The following is a 22,393-nucleotide window of genomic DNA, read 5'->3' on the forward strand; positions in this document are numbered from 1 at the left end:
TTGGAGAGATTTAAATGAGTAAAATAACTAATTGTTATAAAAAAAAAGTAAAAATAACAAGTGACATGCTTGGTATTTAATGTTGCAGGTTTCTAAAAACAATCAGAAATAGATTTCTCCATCAAGAATTTTTTAAGGACCTTGAATCGGATTTAGTCGAATATTCGATTTAAACAACATTGCCAATCTTTGCAATCTCTTTTCTGTACATCACTAAACAAAGTGTTTATGACTGGCTTTTCTGTGGTGTTTTTTTGGTGTTTTTTTTTGTCAACATGTCGGACAAGTTAGTGTTATTGTAATATTTTCCTAAAATTTAAAATAAATCTTATTAAATAATCTTTATGAGTGTTACTAATTCCATTATTTTATTTAAAAAAATGTCCTTAATGCTTTTTTGGTTAACTACTCAAGCTTTGGATCTTACGATAGCATTGTGAAAGTGTACAACACATGTGAGAGATTATTAAAATGAGTGTTTTCTTTCATAGCGAGGATTTACTCGGTGAAGATTTAGGTGACCACAGTTTAGCGGATTACAATCTTGGTAACGATGAGGAGGATCAGCTCTTGGCTGACGATTACGACTGTGGTCCGTCTCAGAATGTGCCCACATCGATAGGACGTGGACCCGTGGGGTACAGCGGTCCAGTGGACATGGTACCCAATGAATACACTCGACAAAACTTAGATTACAGACAGGTACGTTTCTAACTTCTCAATACAAATAGAAAAAGTTCAGGCGTGGATCATAATATAATCAATGGTCTAGACTAGACTCCACTTATAGACCTCTGCCCGTGGGTCCTCTAGACCCACGGGCCGAGGGTTAATCATGACTGATATGCTAGTTGGCTCTACACAACTAACTCTGATAAAAGTATTTATTACTATAAGATGATGTCAGTGCAGATAAAGGTTTTAAAAGTCCCCTGGGAACTATTTAACAAAATATAAAATACAGTGAAAAAAGTAAATTATGTTAATTCAGCTTATAAGCTATCTCCATTCCCAGCCAAATTGGTTTCGTCATTGTTGCATGAAAGAGTAACAAACATCTAAATATCCAAACTTTCAAGTTCATAATGGAAAAGCTCACATAGTTAAAATACAAATTTTCTTTACATTAATTTATCACTTTTTTTTTAACAGCCAATGGCATACTTGCCACCAGAAGCAGAATGTGTTGTACCCAATATAACAGTGGAAGTGCCTAACACACCACGTCCAGAACATTCTACATATGCACCATACAGTGAGCCAGCTTATGAACAAGACCATGCTGTTGTACCAACACCTATAGTAAGTGTATGAATTGTAAGCCTTAGGTGTAAATTAGGCAGATATGGTGCCACTTCAAAACTTAATATATGAAACAACAACAAACAAAATATATGAAAGTGATAGTGGCGTGCACAAGTTTTATAGCCAGGGTAGGCATAAGTTAGGTAGTTTCCTATTTAATGGCGGTGATGATGGAAAATGAGCATTGAACTATTTGAATCAGGGTAAGCAGCGCTTTTATGCCTCTATGACCTGCACACCGCTGGAAAGTGAGGCGTTGTGAATTATATCAAACGGCACAGCCATAATGCTTCATAGAGCGTAGAGCTAAGCTTCTGACATCAGTGTTTCCCACCATATTATATGCCCTAAATACCTTCAAGGCATCTTCTGGGCAAGCTAGCTTCTGGATTTGAAACTTTGTGTAGTTGTTGTTGGGACTTTTGGGCAGTTTTTGTCATAATACCGCCAACATAGACATTTGTTGCATGGCGCGTGTATCACATTGTAATAAATATGGTGCGATAGCTAGTCATTACCCATATTATAAATGGGAAAGTGTGTTTGTTTATTGGTTTGTCCTTCAATCTAGCCGCAATCGAGAAATGGATTGACCAGATTTTTTATATGGATATAGTTGAAGGCATCGAGAGTGTCATAGACTATTTTTATACCGGAAAATCAAAGAGTTCCCACAGGGTTTTTACAACTAAATTCACACTCACAAAGTTTCGTGCATTAGCTTGTATGATACCATATTAGAAATATTATTATCTATGTGCAATTCAAAAGTACATGTAAATTTTTTCTTGCAGGCTGCACGCCCCGTGGAGCCGCCACAAATTGTACCATCAGAAATGACTGCCAGTGAGTATTGTAGTTTTATTGATATATTTAGTTGTTTTGTTTAAAATGTTTTTTTCTAAAATTCCATATGCTTCCATTTTAGATGTAGAGGTGGGGCGTGAGGGGATGCCTCAACGCGTGTTCAGGCACCGTGCTCCCTTGCCGCGCAATATACCTGACTCATTGGGTAATCTACTAATTTTATTATTTATTAAAGCTTTTATTAGAAATGCTGCAAGTAGTTGTTACAGGGAATAGTCGAATAACGATTAATCGCCATTTTTTATAGCGAAGAATCGTTTCAAAACACTAGGATATGGAATGCCTTTCCAGCATCAGTTTTCCTCCACTTTTAATATGGGTACTTTCAAGTCAAGAGTGAATACGCATCTTCTAGGCAAGCGCGCTCCATCTTAGGCTGCATCATCACTTGCTAGCAGGTCTGATTGCAGCCAAGCGCTTGTCTATAAATTAAAAAAAATTATTGGTTAATTGCAGATTTCTAAATGAGCAATATGTCCACAGATAAGGTGTTCGTTCCGCGCAATGCCTACGGTGGCGGCCGTGGACGCAACTCGTGGCGGAACCCTCAGTACAGGCAGAACCACCCATATCGACGGAACAATGTTTTCAGGGTGAGATATATGCATTAATTACTAGCTAATGCCCACAACTTCATAAGCGTGGATTTATTAAATATGGATGGATTTAAGTTGAATTAGAACTCCCTCTGGATTTTTTTAACTTGTTCAATAATTGACAACTTAAAGAAAAGCAAACCACACAAAGTATGCTCTTTGTGCATTATTTATGCATTGTAATGTAATGTTATTTATTTCAGGCCAACTTCACTCAACGCCCGTCGTTTCCTTCGCCGCAAATACGGCCACAAATTGTAATGCCACCACAAATACGAGAGCAGATACCTCCAGAAATCCGACCGGAAGTGCCCCGAGAGATCCCCCGAGAAATATCTCCAGAAAGACCCCCTATTTTGCCCCCAGAACGTCAAGGTTTACCTATGGAACAACCTGTACAACCAGAGAGAGTAATTTTACATTCTGAAAGACCAATAATGCCGCCAGAAAGGCAAATTTTGCCCCAGGAAAGAATGAATTTTACCAGAGATGTATCTCCAGAGAGAAGAATGATGTCTCCAGAGAGAAGAATGATGTCTCCAGAGAGACGAATGATGTCTCCAGAGAGACAAATGATGTCCCCAGAGAGATCTGGTATGCCTCCTGAAAGACCAGTTTTACACCCAGACAGGCAACCATTCTACCCAGAACGACCAATCTTACACCCAGATAGGCCAATGTTACATCCAGATAGGCCAATGTTACATCCAGATAGGCCAATGTTACATCCAGATAGGCCAATGTTACATCCAGATATGCATATCGAAAATCAAAATTTTCCCAGATATCAATTCCGGAATGAGGAAAGATTTGGGTCTAATATGCGGCCGAATTTTAATCAAAATATTCGGCCAAATTTCGAAAGGCCTATGTACTATCGTCCCTACAATCCGAGACAATTTGGACCTCCGATTCGTGAAATTATTCCTAATAATAACCTTCCCCAAGTGACGATTCGGCAATCGTTGCCGATGTTGCCAGCTATGAAGGGTCGGGAGAGAGAGCCGGAAGTGCGAATGTTGCCAGTCCTTCCGCCAAACCTACCCACTCTACCTCCTGGCGGGCTTGCCGGAAAGAAAGTTTTGATCAATCCACACTTCAAAGGGAACTTCCAACCTCCAGTTGATGGTAAGTGTTAAATGTATTTGTAACTTTATTTGATCTGTCCGATAAAACTGTCTGGCTGGTTTTTTGTGGAAATAAATTGAATTAAAAATTAATATTATAAATCCGAAAGTGTACATGTCTGTCTGCTACGACCCTTTTTGGCCCATTCGTCTTATCTATTTTGACGAAATTTAGCGTCATAGGCTACTTTTGTCCCGGAAAATCAAATAGTTTCCACATGATTTAAAAAAAATCTTAAATTCACGCGGATGAAGTCGCAGGCCTCATCTGGTATCGTTATAACCTGCTGATGAAAGATCTGAAGGTGCAAACACGTTGCGGTATTGTGTTGTAAAGCAATGACCGACTAATCGGAGTGTACCATAGCTTCACAACAGACAGAGTATGTTTTTAGATAAAATTATACATACAAGGAATGGTAAGCTTAAGGTCGCTGCATACGTTACGTGTTTTTTCACGTTCCGGACGGGACGAGAGGATTTCTTGAACTACTATTGGACAACTGGAACATCCCGCTTCGTCCGTTTTCTAGGTATCCAATAGTAGTTCGAGAAATCCTCCCGTCCCGTCCAGGACGTGAAAAAACACGTTACGTATGCAGCGACCTTTAATTGGCTTTAATCCGCTCTCCCATGATATGATACTCTCCCACTACTGAAGAAGCAGGAAAAACGACCAGTACACACCACCAACACAACACGCTCAACAATGCACAAAATAAGTGCTAGAAGATTTGTGTGGTAATGTGTTAGTATTCTGCATGGCTTGATTTTCTTGCTTCTTTAGTAGAAGGTGGGCGGGCAGTCCATATCGCATATTACATGTTGTACCCTACAAAGTCTGTTTTGGTGGGTTATAGCAGATTAAGCTAATGGTTCCTTGCATATCTAATATCATGGACTTCGGCAAAGTAACAACTGCTTCTATCCAAATAGTGTATGAGCTCGATCGCGTGTCTCACAACAACATTACAATAATGTTACGTGCTTGTACTGTTTATCTTGAAAATGTAATTAATTTCAATATAATTTGTAATGGAAGTCATGGCTAAAAGCTAGCAAGATACATATTTGTTTAATATTGTAGGGTTCCCCGCATACATTCCGACAAGAATACAAAAGACTCCGCCTCTCAGTCCTACGCTGGAGAGCAAATTCGGTAACTTGAGTTACGGTGCGTCCAGACTATGTAACATGTTATATAATGTGGTTTGCACTATGTTACATAATCTGGCCAAACCTTTATAGATTATTATGTTACCCCAATGTGTGAAATCTATCATCTTTGTACATGCCTAGAAATAGCGTAAGATCACATTAGCATGTCGACAAAAAGTTGCTGTATATTGAATTTAATTTTGAATGGAAAACACGGAAAAGATATATACTGAATGTTATTGTTAATATAGAGCGCACAAAATAAATAATTAATCTATCTGAATGCTGTGCATTGTACAAAAACAGATCTCAGTTCGGTCTGTGTAATTCTTAATCTGTGACCTACGTAAACTGCCATGTCGCAACTTCAGATTGGACTCTTGTTTTGCACTTACTATACCATGATTGCCCACATAGGGGCATTGTTCTATTTGTGTCACATAGGCGGCAAGGCAAAAAGTGGCTAGTTTTATCTTACGCTAATGTTATGTTATTTGACGTTTCCTGAAGTTAATAAACTTTTGTCACGTTAATTACTCTATATCCGCCATAAAAAATATTCAATATAATTTTTTTAGTGACTAAAACTTGAATATTTTATAGAATAACTAGATATTACATAGAATGCATAATTTATACACATTGTTGGTGACATGTAGAGTATGCAATAAATTATGCACGCTTTTATCTATTTTATGTATGATTTTGTAAAGTATAATCCTTCTTAATAATAAGTTTTCGTTATTTTCTGTCACTTTATCTGTTTGTCCAGTCTGGTCAATTTTTCTTTAACATAATATGTAGCTTAAAGTTTAGTTAAATTTTCAATTTCCTAAGCCTTGTAGATATGCTAGTGTGTGTATGCATTTACTTTACAAATACAAACCTTGTGGTCATGTATAACTCTATTATGAACTTGAAACTGTATTGTACCAGGCCCAATAAAGGACATAGACGACGCCGCCGAAAGATTTATCGCAGAACAAAGGAACGCTTTAGCGAGAGCTGCCGGGAGGAAGTTTGCAAGACGCTCCCCACAGAGGTACTTGAGGATTTTTTTTAAAGTAAATTGCAACAGGCTTATGATTGGTTCATATGTGTGTCATGCAAAACTCAATCCAATCCAATCCATGCCTGTATGCTCCACTGCTAGACATATACCTTATCAAGAGCGCAACCACAACACGGTCCGCCGCCTTCCTCATCCACCCACTCCCCGCCACCTTCTTCAGTCATAGGTCCAACTGGGTTAAAGGTCGTCCTACACTGCGCTTACCGGTACACGGTCTCCACTCCAGAACACATATTCTGCCCCATTGGTTCTGTGACAGACATGGCCTGTCCTCTGCCAGTTCAGCTTGCTAATCCTTTGAGCTATGTCGGATCTAGATTTTATCTGAGGCTGACGCCCAATATAGCTAACCTACGTACCAAAGCGCGCTGAGCCACTTTTAATTTGTGGACAAGACCAACTGTCAGTGTCCACGTTTCCGCTCCATACATCATTACATTACATGCGACACTAGCCGCTGATGAATCTTAATTTTAAATTATTGCAGCGGTCAAAAAGGAACCCCCTATATTTATATCCAAACTAAAATTATAAATGGGAAAGTGTATCTGTCTGTCTGTCTGCTAGCTTTTCACGGGTCTTTACGGCCGTTCAACCGATTTAGATGAAATTTGGTACAGACAGCTTGCATCCTGGGGAAGGACATAGGCTACTTTTTATCGCGGAAAATCAAAGAGTTCCTATGGGATTTAAAATAATCTTCCACGCAAGCGAAGCCGCGGGCATCATCTAGTTAGTAATAAAGGCTACGATTATACTCCACAGGTACATAGAGAACACTACAATCGAAATAGAAAACGATCTGGCCCGCGGAGCCCCGCCGCCCAGGCGCCGCAGTGAAGACGAGGACTTGCTGAGGAGGCAGGAGGAGTTCATTAACGCCAACAGGGCGGGCCTGAGGAGACGGTAAGCATTACGACCATCTCACTAATATTATGCATATTACAAATACGAAAGTGTGTCTGTCTGTCTATCTGCTTGCTTTTCACAGTCCAACAGTTTAACTGATTTTGATGAAAGGTACAGAGTTAGCTTACATTTCGGGGAAGGATATAGGCTACTTTTTATCCTGGAAAATCAAACAGTTCTCACGGGATTCTTAAAGGTCCATCCGTTTAACCAATTATATGAAATTTGGTACAGAGGTAGCTTCCATCCCGGAAACTGACATAGACAACTTTTATCCTATTTAAAATCAAAGACTTTCTGCAGGATTTTTAAAAATCATCATCTAGTATCGGATATGTTATGGGAATATAACGGTATCCTCTGTACTACTACAAGCATCTACTGCGATCACCAACCCGTTTACCCCGCGTGGTGATCATGGGCAAACTCTCCCGTTGGGAGAGGCCTTTAGTACAGCAGTGGACTGTTAATAACTAACAGTCTTATTCATAAAAATTTGTAGAAGCTTTATTAGCTTGTTATAAGCAAAGTTCTCAAAAACATGATTCATAAACGTTCGATAGTGCTAAAAGTGTTCATAACGGCTCCATAACTTATAACAGGCTGAACCCTACTATAAACCCTTATTAAAGAACAAGATGGCCGCCGTCTTGTCTTAACAGCTGATAATTTGTTTGGAAGTGAGGTTATTTTGTTTTGGTTGATTCTAGTGTCATTGCATTGTAATTATTATTTGTACGTTATTTATTCTGGATTCGAGAGGCTGTGGTAATTAACTACAGTTGCAAGTTTTAACTGCCATAAGATGCTAGGGACGGACGTCGTGAAGTAGGTACCTAAAAGTTTCTACCTAATTTCGAAGTTTCTTTTCATGTAATCATTCTTTTACATAGGTATGTGATTTCTTCTAACGTAAGAAATATATCGGTGATGCAGCTCAGTACCTACCTACATAAACCGAGAAGGATTTGGGTAAAAAAAAGGGCTGGCTCATTTTTTGCGCAACGGATCAGCCTGGCTGTCAAGCGTGTATTCTTGGCACCATTCCACACGGGCATGATTTGTATAGTAATTAGATAGATAAGGCTAGCTTTAAGTTTTATTGTAATATTTTCAATTTAAAAAAAAAGGATTTTATTCCATGAGTGTTCAGGTACTGTATCTAAATTCTAATACATACTTTTACCTAATACATCTTTTTTTTAAATAGTATAATAAAATCTAACGCTAATTTCTAAATTCCTTCCTGTTTCCGTTTTTATAATTAAATAAATCGGAACAAAACTCCGAACGATAATACCTAACTATCCTCCAGAACTCAGACAATTGACCGAAATTCGAAAACAAATGTCACACCTACGTCACTTTTCTGTGTAGAGCCCAGTTTTTTTGCAATTTTGTCTATGAATTCATCAGAACGACAACATAACAAAGCGAAACTAGCCTATAGCGAGAATTTAGTTGTGAGAGGTTTATTGAACCTTTATGAATAAAGAAAGTTATGAAACGTTTAATAGGCCTAATGAGCATTTTAGCTAATGAACGTTTTAAACCTATATTAAGGGATTTTTATGAATAAGACTGTTATACTATACCCCTTTTACCATTGAAATGGGCTTACACAAGGACATTAGAAGGATGTGCCATACAAAATTACAGTTATTTTTGCCGAATCGAAGCATACCAGTACGCCCGTGGTGATATTTTTAAGAGGAGTTTGATCTGAGTATTTTGTTTACAGCATGCGATCGCCGTCACCTCCGCGCCGCAGTCCTGAACGACGCCCTCGCCCGCAGAGTGACGAGGTAAATTCCAATTCTGACAAGTTAGAAACTAGAATCAAATGTTTTTGTTTTTGCAATTTCCACGCAAAACTTATTTATTTTTATAAAAACATTTGCTGTAAAATAATGCATTTTTTACAGCAATCCCATTAGAAGTTTTTGATTCCTTTGACGATTTAAAAACACTTGTAAAAGTTTATTTCAATAAAAAATCTTCTACTTCATTTGGCTAAATACCTAAATCCTAGTGTTCTGACTGCTGAGTATGGTAAATAAATTACTTTGTTCGTAATCGGCCATGGCAACGTTGTTATTTGTCAAAGATTGTATGGTATGTTTTGACTTGAATATTGCTAAGTAACTTATTGACAGATCACAGATATTATATTGGTAATTATTCATTTCGGCAGTAAATCTTAAAATTTATAATGCATCATAAGAGCTGTAATGATAACCAAAACATCGAGTTGAGCAATATTATAACAACTGTTTGTTAACCTTAGTAAGAAATACAAAGTGATTTATTTTGCTTTTCTGTCCAATGCAGGAGAGTGAATACAGGCGTAAAGTGCGTGAGCAGGAGACGCTACGCGAGCGCGTGTTGCGTGCCAAAGAAGTGCGACGCAGGAAGAACGCCGTAGAACTACAGAAACATTTACAAGAAAGGTAACCTATTTAAATTTATTATAGTCTTCCTCTTCTTCTTTTCTTCTCTATGGCTCTTTGTAAGGTGGCTTTGTAGTCCGCAATAATTTCAATGTCAATTCAATTCAAGCCATGCCAATGTCAATTCAGTGGAGAAAACAACGATGTAAACATTAAGGGGCATGGGACATCACTTCCACCTTAAGGATGGCACAACTATGGTTGTATGTTAGTTATAACAGAGTGAACAATAATCAAATGGTTTAATTCCATTGCAGAGAAAAAGAGAAGGAAAAAGAAAAAGAGGTACCAGTGAAACCACTGAAACCAGTGGAAGTAACACCGGTTGTCAAAGAAGATAAACCGACAACCACAGTGATCTCAGAGCCGCAGCAAGTGAAACCAGACACTACAAGGAAAACGCCCGAAAAAGTAGAGCCCGAGAGAAAGAGAGAACGCTCTCCGATCAAAGTGGAGAGTGTTGAGGCTAATTCTACTTGTGGGGGTGAGACTATAATTGTATTTAATTTTGCTTAGCAAGAATAATAATAACATACAATTCAATGGATGATTTAAACTGGTTAATAAACTAACTGACTGAGGATGTAGATTTTATGTATTTCAGAAGACCCTCTATTGAATAATCACTTAGAAATAGATTAAATATGAACCAAACATATTAATAAGTATCTATACTACTAATAAATAAAATTGGAGTGTCTGTCTGTAATGTCGAAATAACTACCGCATATTAAGGTCATATGGTTATTTGAACGATACCATAACTGAATCACACGTTTTTAAAATTTTTGTCTGTCTGTCTGTCTGTTTGAAAAGGCTAATCTTCGGAACGGCTGAACCGATTTTGACGGGATTTTCACAGACAAGTAGAGAATTGACCAGGGAGTAACATAGGCTACTTTTTTAACCGACTTTCAAAAAGGGAGTTGTGTTTTTCTACCTATGTACACCGAAATGTCCGAGATTTCTGAACCGATTTGCGTCGTTTCTTTTTTAATCGATAGAGGAACTTTGCGACATTGTTTCATAAAAAATTTGGATTCCAAATCCTGATGCTGCAGGGGATCTGACCAATCCACGCGGGCGAAGCTGCGGGCATCAGCTAGTAATCAATAAGAGTAATCAATTATTTCAGATAATCTAACCCCACCCCGTGAAAGCATAGCCCAAGCGTCCCCTGAGCGTGCCCTCACGCCGCCACTGCCCAAGCGGGAGGACAAGCGAACCATCAGTGACGACGAACTGGATCTGATATTGGATGATATCGACGACATATTGTCTGACGATGATGACACCGGCAGGTTCAAGGAGAAAGCCAAAAAGTGAGTCAGCTAAAATAAAGGGCCTTGAATATTTTAGTATGGAATCTAGCTACCTACATATCCGCCTATCTACTATCAACGTTGTACTGGTGGTTTGACTGTTGTCATCAGTACAGCTTTGATAGCTTATATCTCGAAAACATGACACTTTGGAAGATTTTGTCTCATACAAGACTTGTTTGTATTGATGCCAGCTATTGATCAATACAGGTTTTATGCGTGGCAGCTATTTTGAAATAAAAGAAAAATGGCGGCCTACTGGGTAGGCAAAAATCTTCAAATGCCTTTAAATCCATCTCAAAAAAAATTCGGTACTGGCAGGGATTAACGATTAATTATCATGACTTCGAGCTCAAATGCCAATTTTTATTCTTTAAATTATTTCCAGCTATTGATTAATACAAGTTTTATGCGTGGCAGCTATTTTTAAATAAAAGAAAAATGGTAGGCCAAAATCTTCAAATGCCTTTAAATCCATATCAAAAATTTTGGAACTGGCAGGGATTAACGATTAATTATCATGACTGCCAATTTTTATTCTTTAAATTACTTTAATGGAATAATCATTTGATTTATTTACTGTTAACAGGGTAGAACCAGCACCGAAAACGCAAGTTGACTTGCGCTCCAAGTTACCGCCCAAACACACTGAAGCTAAGAGGCCTAGGCAGAAGATAGTCTTCCATGATCCTACGGAGGATAGGAAAAAGAAAGGTATATTACGTAATCAATATAGCTATATTCTAGACTAGCTGGTCTGCCCTAGCTTTGCTCACTCAGCTCTCGCTTCATTCATAAAGCGAAATAAATTTTATTCCCGACTCCATTGGAATTTCGAAAGATCCTATCTTATTCCTTGTTGTAATGAGAACCTCTGTTCAAAATTTCAGCTTTCTCGGTCCAATGGTTTGGGCTGGGCCATGATGAGTCAAGATTTTTTAATTTTTTTTTTAATATTTGTCGTTAAAACAATTTAAAATAGTCCAAGTTTATATTTCGATTTAGCGTTCTGTTAACATTCATAACATTTTTTTTTTTCAGAAAAATCTCCGCCAAGCCGCACTGCGCTGAGCGGGTCTAACAAAAATACGATCAAAGTTGAGGCAAAGGTTGACCGAGTACGTATCTATTATATTCATACTAATAATATTATTAATGCGAAAGTGCGTGTCTGTCCGACTGTCTGTTGTTTTCACAGCTCAACCACTGAATGATCACGAAATTTCACAAAGAAATATCTAGACACAGACATAGGATACTTTTTGTCTCAGGAAATTCTATTATCGTACCGCAAGGCATCGCCACGGTTTGCACCCGTACGCAGTCGAAATTTAATTTGCCTCTTTATTTCTAATTCGAACTGCTAGGATATGGAACGACCTTTCAGCATCAGTTTTCCCTCTAATTTTAATATGGGTACCTTTGGGTCAAGGGTGAATAAGCGTCTTCTAGGCAAGTGTGCTCCATTTTAGGCTGCATCATCACTTGCCACTAGGTCTGGTTGCAGTCAAGCGCTAGTCTATAAATTACAAAACAAATAAGGTTTCCACCAGTTAAGTTAGGTTTTTAAAAAACAAAGACGTTTATTTACTAGTTTATTTTTTGTATTTATCGATGTACAATAAAGAATTCAATGTCACCTAAATCCACACGGACAAAGTCACGGGCATCAATAGTTAAGTTAACTTTATAAATTAAAAACTAACACTAAAGAATGTCCAATGGACGATAAATTACTATATGAATTGCTGTTTATACCCGGAAAATATCGCATGGTTGTTATTGCTAACCAAATTTTCCATGGTGTCTACTAATATTTATTAGATTTCATTGATCAGGAACTGCCTCTTTATCTAGATATTATATATTTAATTAGTATTGAATCGATTATTGTAAAATCTATATTCATAATAACCTGCAACTTTATAGTTGAATTACTTACTAACTTTATAGTTTTCATTTTTAGGTGAAACCAAAAGTAGAAGTGACTAAATCAAATACTAATAAATCGCGAGAAAAAATAACGTATACTAATAAAGAGGTAAGCAATTCCAGTCAATCCTATTTAATATTTTAATTCTTTCAAGCATTTCAACTTTTTGTATTTCTATTAACTATATTAAAAAATATTTATATAAAAGAATATAGTAGTCAGCGCCAAGTAGCCTATTTAGAAGTATATTGCTAGTTAAATATAGTTCAATCCAAGAAGATGCGCCCCACTATTTATCGTGGGAAACCACGTCGTGCGTGTAGTTCTCTATGTAGTTCTCTATGATTTTTAACCCCCAACCCAAAAAGAGGAGTGTTATAAGTTTCACGTGTGTATCTCTGAATCTGTCTGTGGCATCGTAGCTCCTAAACTAATAAACTTATTTTAATTTAGTTTTTTTTTGTTTGAAAGGTGGCTTGATTGAGAGTGTTCTTAGGTATTATCCAAGAAAATCGGTTCAGCCGTTTGAAAGTTATCAGCTCTTTTCTAGTTACTGTACCCTTCACTTGTTATAAATTTTTAATTTACACTTGTATATGGCCACAATGGATCAAAGATAGTCGAAGTGATACAGGGTATAAAAGAATCTGCATAGCCCCAAAGCAGAAGAAGATGCCCACATCGCTGATCGATGCTTAACGATAGAACTCACGCTAGCACACTTTCACTGTAACTCATAGAGACAAGAGTGGGGCCCGTCATTGTGGATCGAATAATTTATATGGAGTGTAGAGGTAAGGAGCACTATCTCTTGTGGGAGAAAAGTTGAAAAGGTGTCCAGCTATAAACAGTAAATGATAGTTCAAAAGCCTCCAAAACAGCGCTAGCGGCGGCAAAGGTAGTGGTATGATTGTAGCAGTTGTTAACGTATGTAGAGTTAGAAATTCTAACGGATTTAACGTTTGCCGAGTTGGAAAAATTAATATTTGTGGCAGCTAGAGTAGTTAGTGATAACTTACTTCAACAATTTACGTAGTCAAGTTCATTTCTCTATTTCAAAACCGCTCTTTATAAAATTTAACCACTGACTAGTGTAGCGCCACCCTTACAATTTACACACGGATATCGTCCTCCTTACCTCTACACTCCATAATAATGATAAGTGATAACCTGCAAATACAATATAATATGGCTAATTCTTTGTACACTATCTCTAAACTAAATAGGTCTATATCTAATACTATCCTTTTCCACAGAAAAACTTTTGAAAGAGATGGCAATATATTTAGACCTGTCATTTCAATTTAGAGATTGTGTGCAAGAGAATTGGGATGATGATGTCAAAAATAAATTATTTCTTAGGAATTACTAAATAGAGGGTCTTCCAAAATTCGTAAGATCCACGTCCGCTGATAGTTTTAAGTTTGCTAACCATTTTAAATTATCGATTGAACTAAAAAGTGCGTCAAAGTATGTCAAATGTTTATGACGTCACATCTGTGAATTTCATACAAGCTCCCTTACTAAGCGAGCGTTTTGACGTTTGATAAAGTCACTCATTCGACTAGTAGTCATCATCCCTATTAGCCAAATAACTATCACTATATGGGATTTAAAATATAACACATCATTTCTCCTTTCCAGCAGCCCCAAAAAGAAAAAGACGAAGACAAACCCAAATTCCCGAACCGTCGCGTCATATTACAACGTAAAGTACAAACCAAAGAGAAATCCGTATTTTCGCGTATAGACAAAAACGACCCAACGCAGCCCAACCCGGGCATCTTTAGCCGCGCGGTCCGCACCGCCATCGGGTCCGAAAAGCCCCGAATCGTTATAAAAAATGAACCGACCATAGAGTATGAGAGCGGTTCAGATATCGATGAGGACAAATTACTGGAAGAATACGGGATGATGGCCATAGTTACCAACCTGCCCCATGGAATGACTGATACCAGATTAAACACGTTGGCAGGAAACGATGTCCAGGTAACTGTATTTTAGGTTTAGGTTATTCTCGAGATGCTCTAAATGCTTTTATATATTTTTCAATATTGAAAACGATAAACTTATAATAAATCAATAATAACTAACTTCAACAATTATATGTCAAGCAATTGGTTAACCATAGATTAAATAGAGTAAAGCGATCATAGGCCATTCCGAATATTTTTTTAATCGTTTTCTATTGTAGGAAATTTTTATTATTATAGTGGGAATAGAAATACACTGAAAATTTTAACTCTCTACCTATTAGGGTTTATGAGATACAATCCGCTGACAAACAGACGGACGGACAGCGGAGGCCCCGTAATAGGGTCCCGTTTACACCCTACGGATGCGAAACTCTGAAAAGAAAAAAAGATTAATTTGTGCTGACTTGACTAATAGCGGAGTAGTTTTTCTTACGACTACTTGTGGTGTTCCTTGAATTATAGTTAAGTATCAATAAATTAATATTAAAGAAATATTCATACAGTTGTTGTTCTAATAAAAATAAAAGGCACTTTCTTAAAATGAAAAACTTGTTAGTGGAGAAGATGATACTACATTATTCATCAGAAAAACAATATACTAAAATGCGTATTATATGAAGCAATAACAAGAAATTTTCCAAAGGAACATGGGATTAATTAGATCTGGTACTTGAATGCAATGACGGCATTGCAAGTTGAAGCAATAAACTTGGTGACGTGGTATTAAATAAATAAATAAATAAAATAAATAAATAAACTTTTATTTCAGGCCATTAGACCCATAATTTTGTTAGTATGACAAATCACTTAAACTATGTTAGTAGGTACTTATTTCTAGCTTAACAACTAATTCTACAACTAAAACTATAACTAAAAAGCCCGAGGGAGCCTCTTGGCGCCTATGTGTATTAAAACGCTTAGAATTTCTTACAATTTATTAAATAAAAATGGATTATTAGAGCAGACGACAGACGTAGCAAAATAATAGAGCGTTCGAACAAAGATCCACGAGTAAGGCCTCTTTTACACAAGAGCTTTTTTAACGTCCGTTTTTAGGGTTCCGTTCCTCAAAAGGAAAAACGGAACCTGTAAAGGTTCACTTTGTTGTCTGTCTGTCTGTCCATCCGTCGTGTCTGTCAAGAAGCCTATAATCCCCGTCCCGTCCCTATCCGGGGATTTTATGATTCTAGGTCCCGTTGACCTATAATCATGAAATTTGGCAGGTAGGTAGTTCTTATAGCACAAGTACAGGAATAAATCTGAAAACCGCAAATTTTGGGCCACAGCGTTTAAAAAAAAATTAAAATCGTGCATAATAAACTCGAGTACGGAACCCTCAGTGCGTGAGTCTGACTCGCACTTGATTTGATTTCAGAGATTTATAACTCGTATGTAGGCAGGTGTATGTAGGCAGGAAATAAAACCAAAGTATACGTTTAAAGCATCTCGTCCCTTAATTGCTTTGTGATACATGATTTCTGTGATATAAACTGTGATAATATTTATGTTTATGTATTATATATTTATTTATTGTCTACTTATGTCTTAATGACTAGATGTTAAGAACTTTGATCTAAGTGTTGACCGTTTATGTGTGATAGATATCTGTTTTAATTTAATGTATACTTGCTGAGTAATTAAGTCTCAATAAAACAACGGACGTCGAGTCCATACCCGGTATCCACCAATGCCGAGATGGAGAAAATGCAATTACGATTGAAATTATAATGAATCCTATCTGTAATTTGTCGATACTTAGCAACGTTGTTATTTGTCAAAATTATATTATCTTTTTTGACAAATAACAAAGTTGCTAAGTTACTTATCGAGTAAAGATAGATTGATTATTAATTTTGTTCCGTTAACAGACCAATCGGATTATATAAATCAATAATAATCTAATTGGCATGTTAAACACAATCTCCTCCCATATCCGCTTTGGTTGATACCAGATCTTACGCTTAGGGGAATGTTACACATTTTTTGTATTTTTTTTTAAACATGTTACCATATCCCGCCCAACCTCTCAAGGCTTACTAAGTCTCGCCGTATTGATATTTAAGTCTCGTTTAAAAATATAGTGCTGATCAGGATCTTTTCTTTCTAACTAGTTAGTTCCCTTAAAACATTATAAACATGAAGAACCTATAAAAGTCAAAGTGCAGCAAATTGAAAATAGGTACCATTGTAGACTTATTGTCTGTCAATTGTTGAATTTGTTAGAGCATTGGTTGGTGTAATAATGATAATATAATTACGTAAACTTAAATTTTTATGCGTCAATGTTGTTTCATTTCCAATTTTTGAATGGATCGTGATCTGCTACTATATTTATTTAAAACAACATAAGTGGTAAAAATGAAAAAGTTGACTTGTCAGATTCCTTAAAATCCCAGAAACTTTTTGAGTGTTCCATAGTTTTCATGTGTATGCATGGAAATCACCTAAACACTATTGATAGATTGAAGAAAAAATCGCAGTTCGGATAGACAGCGCAAGTTTGATCAAAATTGGTCAAATGTTGACTAAAATATGCCTCTCACAGCTCTGCTTGCCTTTTTGTACAAGTTTTTGTGTTAATATTGGCAGGTCTCGCTCTATAAATCCAAAATGTCGCTTAAATACATAGCTGAATTTATTTACCACTTTTGTTGTTGTATTTGTTTTACTATGTATAAAGAACTCTCAAAAATATGTACTATTGGGCGTGTGTAATATTATAATGATTATTATCCGTTGTTATAATCTTTTTCCTATGTCGATTTATATTTTGTGTACTGTAGGTACATACTTAGTTTTATATTTTATATGTTAGACATGTATAGTTTAAGAGCGAGTTTCATGAAAACAAGGGATTGATGTTCCAGAACTTAAGTTTGGATAAGGAGGACCGCAGCGCTAAAATTACATTCAAGACTACAATAGCGGCTGAGAATTTCAAGAAGAAATTTAACAACAAGATGGTGGCCGCCAGTCGACTCACTGTTAGCTTACGATAAGGCGAGTCGGCTACAATACCTAATACTAAAGTTTTTATTATTTAAATATTATTAGAACTTTACTATCTTTCACTCTGTATATTAAGTACATTATATTTTGTATTTCCCTTGTGGGTCATTTTTATAGGCCACTCTTGACAGTGTTTTATTAAGAATGTACAGCAAGAAAAAATATAGGTATCGGTAGATTTTATCCATGAAGCACAGTTCTGTTTTTAAAATAAAAAACATGCCAGTTGCGAGTGTGGGGGAAATATTTACATATTTTTCATATATTTCTGTAAAATAATTTGCCCCGCCCCACATTTGGACCCTTTTGAAGTCATTTTAATAATAGTTTTTAAAACTTTTTTCATTTGCAATAATATTGGGCAAGCTAATGCTAATGCTGATGCTTAAGCTAATGCTCAATTTAAAACTATTCCCAAGTTAATAGCATCCATTTTGGTACGGAACTGAACTAAAAAAAAGTAAATATATTCTAGGCTTGATATTGTCTAAAATATTATAGAAAGACATACTTCTAATAAAATATTATTAATTATGTTCTTTGGCGCGTCACTCCTTTTTTTAATGATATTATGTGGTCGTCTGTACAAAGTTAAAGAGTCACAAAATGTCAAAAGTGACCTGTTAAAATTCTATAATGCATACATTTTTAGAACTCATTCGCCATATTTGTTCTATATGTTAACTGTCATGACAAAAGTACGGTTTATCCTTAGATTAACTACTGAAATCGTACTTTTGACATAACAGTTGCCACATAGAGAAAAAATGCCGAGTGAGTTCACAAAATGTACGCGCCATACTGTTATTTTTTGTTAATTCACGCGGTGTGTGTTTTCATGTGTGGGCTAGTGCCTATTTGTTTTCCTTTATATAATAGTAGAAGATATTTAATTACTCCATACACTTGTAATTTTTCGGATTTTAATGATAGCTTTGTAATAATTGTATTTGAAATATATGTCGAACGTTATAATTGTATACAAATAACACCTTTAGAATTTTAGAGAGAGAAACGACCTTGGATACCATCTTCATCGTCTCTTATTGAAACAGATGCCTATTGAGGTGTAGAAAGAGACAAAACAATTAAAAACATACTCACTTCAATGTTTGGCTAACTTTTTATTCTCTATAATTCTGTAGGTGTGAATATTCATATTCCAAGTATTTTGTACACATTAAAATAAGCTAATCAAGAATTTCAATAAACTCATTGAAAGATTCACAGATCACATTGTTGTCCAATGTAAAGCCATTTTTTTTGCATTTGCCTTTATACAAATTAGGTACAAAATATAAATCTTTTGCTGTATTAGCAAAAATTGTTCATACATATTTACATATATTTCGTGGTTTAAAAATTTATTTACGGCCGAATACTACAACAACTCTTACAAATCAGATACTTTAGCGAAACTGAGTTTCAGTAAAAATATGAGATAGATAGATTTTGTTACTGTTAGTAGATACCGAAAAATAAATGGCAATAAAGCAAGTTAACGTTCGCGGTCAACTTTATTCGACATATTGCAGATAAGATTTCATTTTTAATTTTTGGCCGTTAACATTTCAGTGTTCGGTCGCTAGTTTTTATATTTACAAATAAAAAGACCTGGTGTTTTGATTTTTATAAATAGTTATATTGAGAGTAATTGTCAGAGTAATAATGTTATAAATAGTTTTTCTGAAAATTTTCCTATCATTCCTGTGCTTTCTGGTATTTAGTAAAAACTTGTTCATAATAAAATATCCTACTTATTGTGTAATTTCAAAAAACAAGTTAATACAATAAACATTTCGATAATATAAGTCGATGTTCATTAAAAACAGTTAACTGCTCTAACTTGTATTTATTGTAACCTTCGTAATATTATGTAGGTACCACATAAATATAGTACAGTTTAAATATTCATTGGGCATTTTATTATTAAAAATGTTAAAGCGGCGTTACAAGGTAGTTTGTAAATAGACTAAATTGCAGTTAACTAAACTTGTGGTTAGTTCTTTTGTATACAATCTCTAAACTAAATTGACAAATCTAACGCTGAGATCTATAGGACGCACTTTGTCTTTGCTCAGACTTAAGACACTGTTAAAACAAGACAGTGTTATACCGCTGGCATAAATCTGTCTCGTTCTAACTGAAACTTAAGTCTAAGCAAAGTCAAAGTACGCTCCATAAATTTCAACCTAAATCGAGTTGCTATCCATTTCATATTTGTTTTCTGTGGAAAAGGATAATGAAATGGATAGCAATATAGAGTTTGTGTAAAACAAAAAGCTAAATTATTGTACTAAACTTCTTGTACTGTACTATAAAGTGTTGTTACTTGTCAACATAATAATAATTTGTTTATATAATATGTACTTAGTTTAGTCATACTGATATCGTTTTATTTATATACGCTGTTTACTGAAGCTGAGCGTGATTATTTAACTTTTTTTTTAAAATTCGATACTCTTCATATTAGACTTGGTGTGTCAATATAACTGTTTTAAATTGAACACTGATAGCTCTTTTTGGTTCCAAGTAAAAGATAAGTCAATAAACATACTCAATCCGATAGTAGTAATTCTATAACGGCGAATAGAAATAACATTATTCTATTTTTCATTAAAAAAATCTATATTCTTTTTGATGTTGTCCGGATTGAAATCTTTTAATTTCTGCTATGGAAACCAGAAATATATTATATCAGTAACACACAGGATTATTGCATCGAATTATGCTGAGCAATCAGATAGACATAATTACCTACGGTAAAATTAAGTACTTATATTTTGAAAATTACATATCAAATAGGTACCACGTTTATCCCTCGTTAATCCAGAGATACACAACCTAATTATTTTGCACTCTCGGTTTTCATTAGACAGACTTCCTACTGTATATCTCAAAACATTTTCTTTACATCTAAATCAAATGCTGTCTAATAACGTGTTCTTATGTATCAAAACACATGTCTACAAAAAGAAAATTCATTGATTTACTGAACCGATTCTGATAAAACATTTTTACTGTTGTCATTGGAACTTTTTGAAACTTTTTTCGGAAGAGCCATTAGTTTTTTACCATCATCACTGAACCTGAGTTTTAAATCTTGTTCTAGTTAGCCATTAGTTTTAGAACAGAACCAGGCGTAATGTATAAACAATTCTTGTCGAATTTATAATTTAGTTTAATACTTACTGAATAAGTTCATATTTTTTGTATTCCACGTTACGTCAACTGTTTTAAAATGTGGTATAGTTGACAGTTCATATTTTTTTCTAAATATAAGGTGCTTGTTTAAGTTTAATAAAATAAAAGTTTGCGTCTGCTTAGAGATATCTGCATTTTCATTTATTTCTTAAACGATATTAAAACGTCGCAAAAATGTTATAAATTAAGTAGAATTATATTTACCTACTTGTGTATTTAAATGTCTGGTGGATTACGACTTAGGCTGAAATCTATCTCACTCTTAAGTTTAGTTAAAACGGGACAGATTTATGTCCGCGATATAACGCTGTCTCGTTTTACCAGTGACTTAAGCCTGAGCAAATTCAAAGTGCGCTCTATGGATTTCAGCCTTCGATTTTTCTCAATCTGAGAGGAGACCCTTGCTCGGTAGCAGGCGGGCCGGCTACGGGTTCAAATTATGATGATAGTTTACGTAATGTGTTAAAAATTCCAACATTATATTTTTCATTTTGTATCATATAGCTATCTAAAAAACAGTAGGTTATATCAAGCGAATATGAATGTTTTGAACACTTGGATTATTAATTAAACAGGATTTGTCTATGTAGAAGTAGCTGAGTACGTTTATTTTGTGTCAGTAAAAATGTTTTTATATTTATTTGATTTCACTGTCAATACTTTTAATAATGTTAAAAATAAACAAAACTGTCGCCTGACTCTCGTGCTGTAGAAAGTTCTTGGTAACAACTTGAATTGTAACTTATCAGCCTGCCCAATATAAAAGATACAAGTGCAATGCAATGTACAAAGTACGAATGAAATAAAGCAATATAGGCATTAGCATAGTATGCGTCGCAGCGTAAATAAAAACTATGTTTTTATTTGCGTACTAACATATTCGGTTGTTAGTAGATCCAATTATAAATGTGAAAAGTGTTAATCGGAAATGACCAATTTTTTATTTTCAGTAGGCTCAACAATCAACATATTTTTTAATTATACCTCGATTTAAGAAAAATCCTCAAAACATAGCCCACATACAAATAAATAAATAGATCATAAATAACATTACCAGAACAGTTTGAATTTTGGTTATTTTTGAGAATCATCTTTTTGGATGGAGTCATTTTCGCATTACGCAAAAGTAAAATGCGTGTCAATCTGTATTGCGGGCGGCTCTTGTCATTCGTCTCCAGATACTTATTTTTAAAAATATTATAAACAATCCTGTTGTGTAGTTATTCCGCTTGTTACTTTGTGACCTTCGTCTATGCTGTTTGATCTCAAATAAAATAGCGACATGTGAAAACTCCAAATGTGTTTTTTATTTTATATTTAAGATTAGTATCATCGAATATTATCGATCTGAATTCGATAGATTTAATTAATTTAAAAAAATTAGCGCTCAGTTTTTCGAAACTAATTCAAAAATTTAAGTAGAGATTAAACTAATTAATCACAAGAATCCTATAGGGTCCTATGA

At 35.3% G+C, this 22,393-nt stretch overlaps 1 protein-coding gene across 6 annotated transcripts; it reads left to right on the forward strand.

Annotated features, from left to right (window-relative positions):
- The first annotated feature begins 243 nt into the window (after positions 1-243).
- Positions 244-21,054, forward strand: LOC123865570 (titin-like). Of its 6 annotated transcripts, XM_045906668.1 has the most exons (20): positions 244-286; positions 492-702; positions 1,153-1,302; positions 2,100-2,151; positions 2,234-2,317; positions 2,656-2,765; positions 2,972-3,447; positions 3,511-3,896; positions 4,983-5,054; positions 5,990-6,095; positions 6,891-7,031; positions 8,776-8,839; positions 9,366-9,484; positions 9,742-9,968; positions 10,620-10,806; positions 11,396-11,520; positions 11,848-11,924; positions 12,773-12,847; positions 14,384-14,728; positions 17,583-21,054. In XM_045906668.1, the coding sequence occupies exons 1-20, from the start codon at positions 276-278 to the stop codon at positions 17,712-17,714; spliced, it is 3,150 nt and encodes a 1,049-aa protein (XP_045762624.1). In that variant the 5' UTR covers positions 244-275; the 3' UTR covers positions 17,715-21,054. The 6 variants fall into 6 exon arrangements, with proteins under 6 accessions (XP_045762624.1, XP_045762622.1, XP_045762623.1 ...); XM_045906666.1 differs by having other exon boundaries at positions 2,972-3,896; XM_045906667.1 differs by having other exon boundaries at positions 2,972-3,896; positions 14,387-14,728.
- Positions 21,055-22,393: the final 1,339 nt, after the last annotated feature.

Source organism: Maniola jurtina, chromosome 5, assembly GCF_905333055.1.
Source record: "Maniola jurtina chromosome 5, ilManJurt1.1, whole genome shotgun sequence".
NCBI classification, from domain to species: Eukaryota; Metazoa; Arthropoda; class Insecta; order Lepidoptera; family Nymphalidae; genus Maniola; species Maniola jurtina.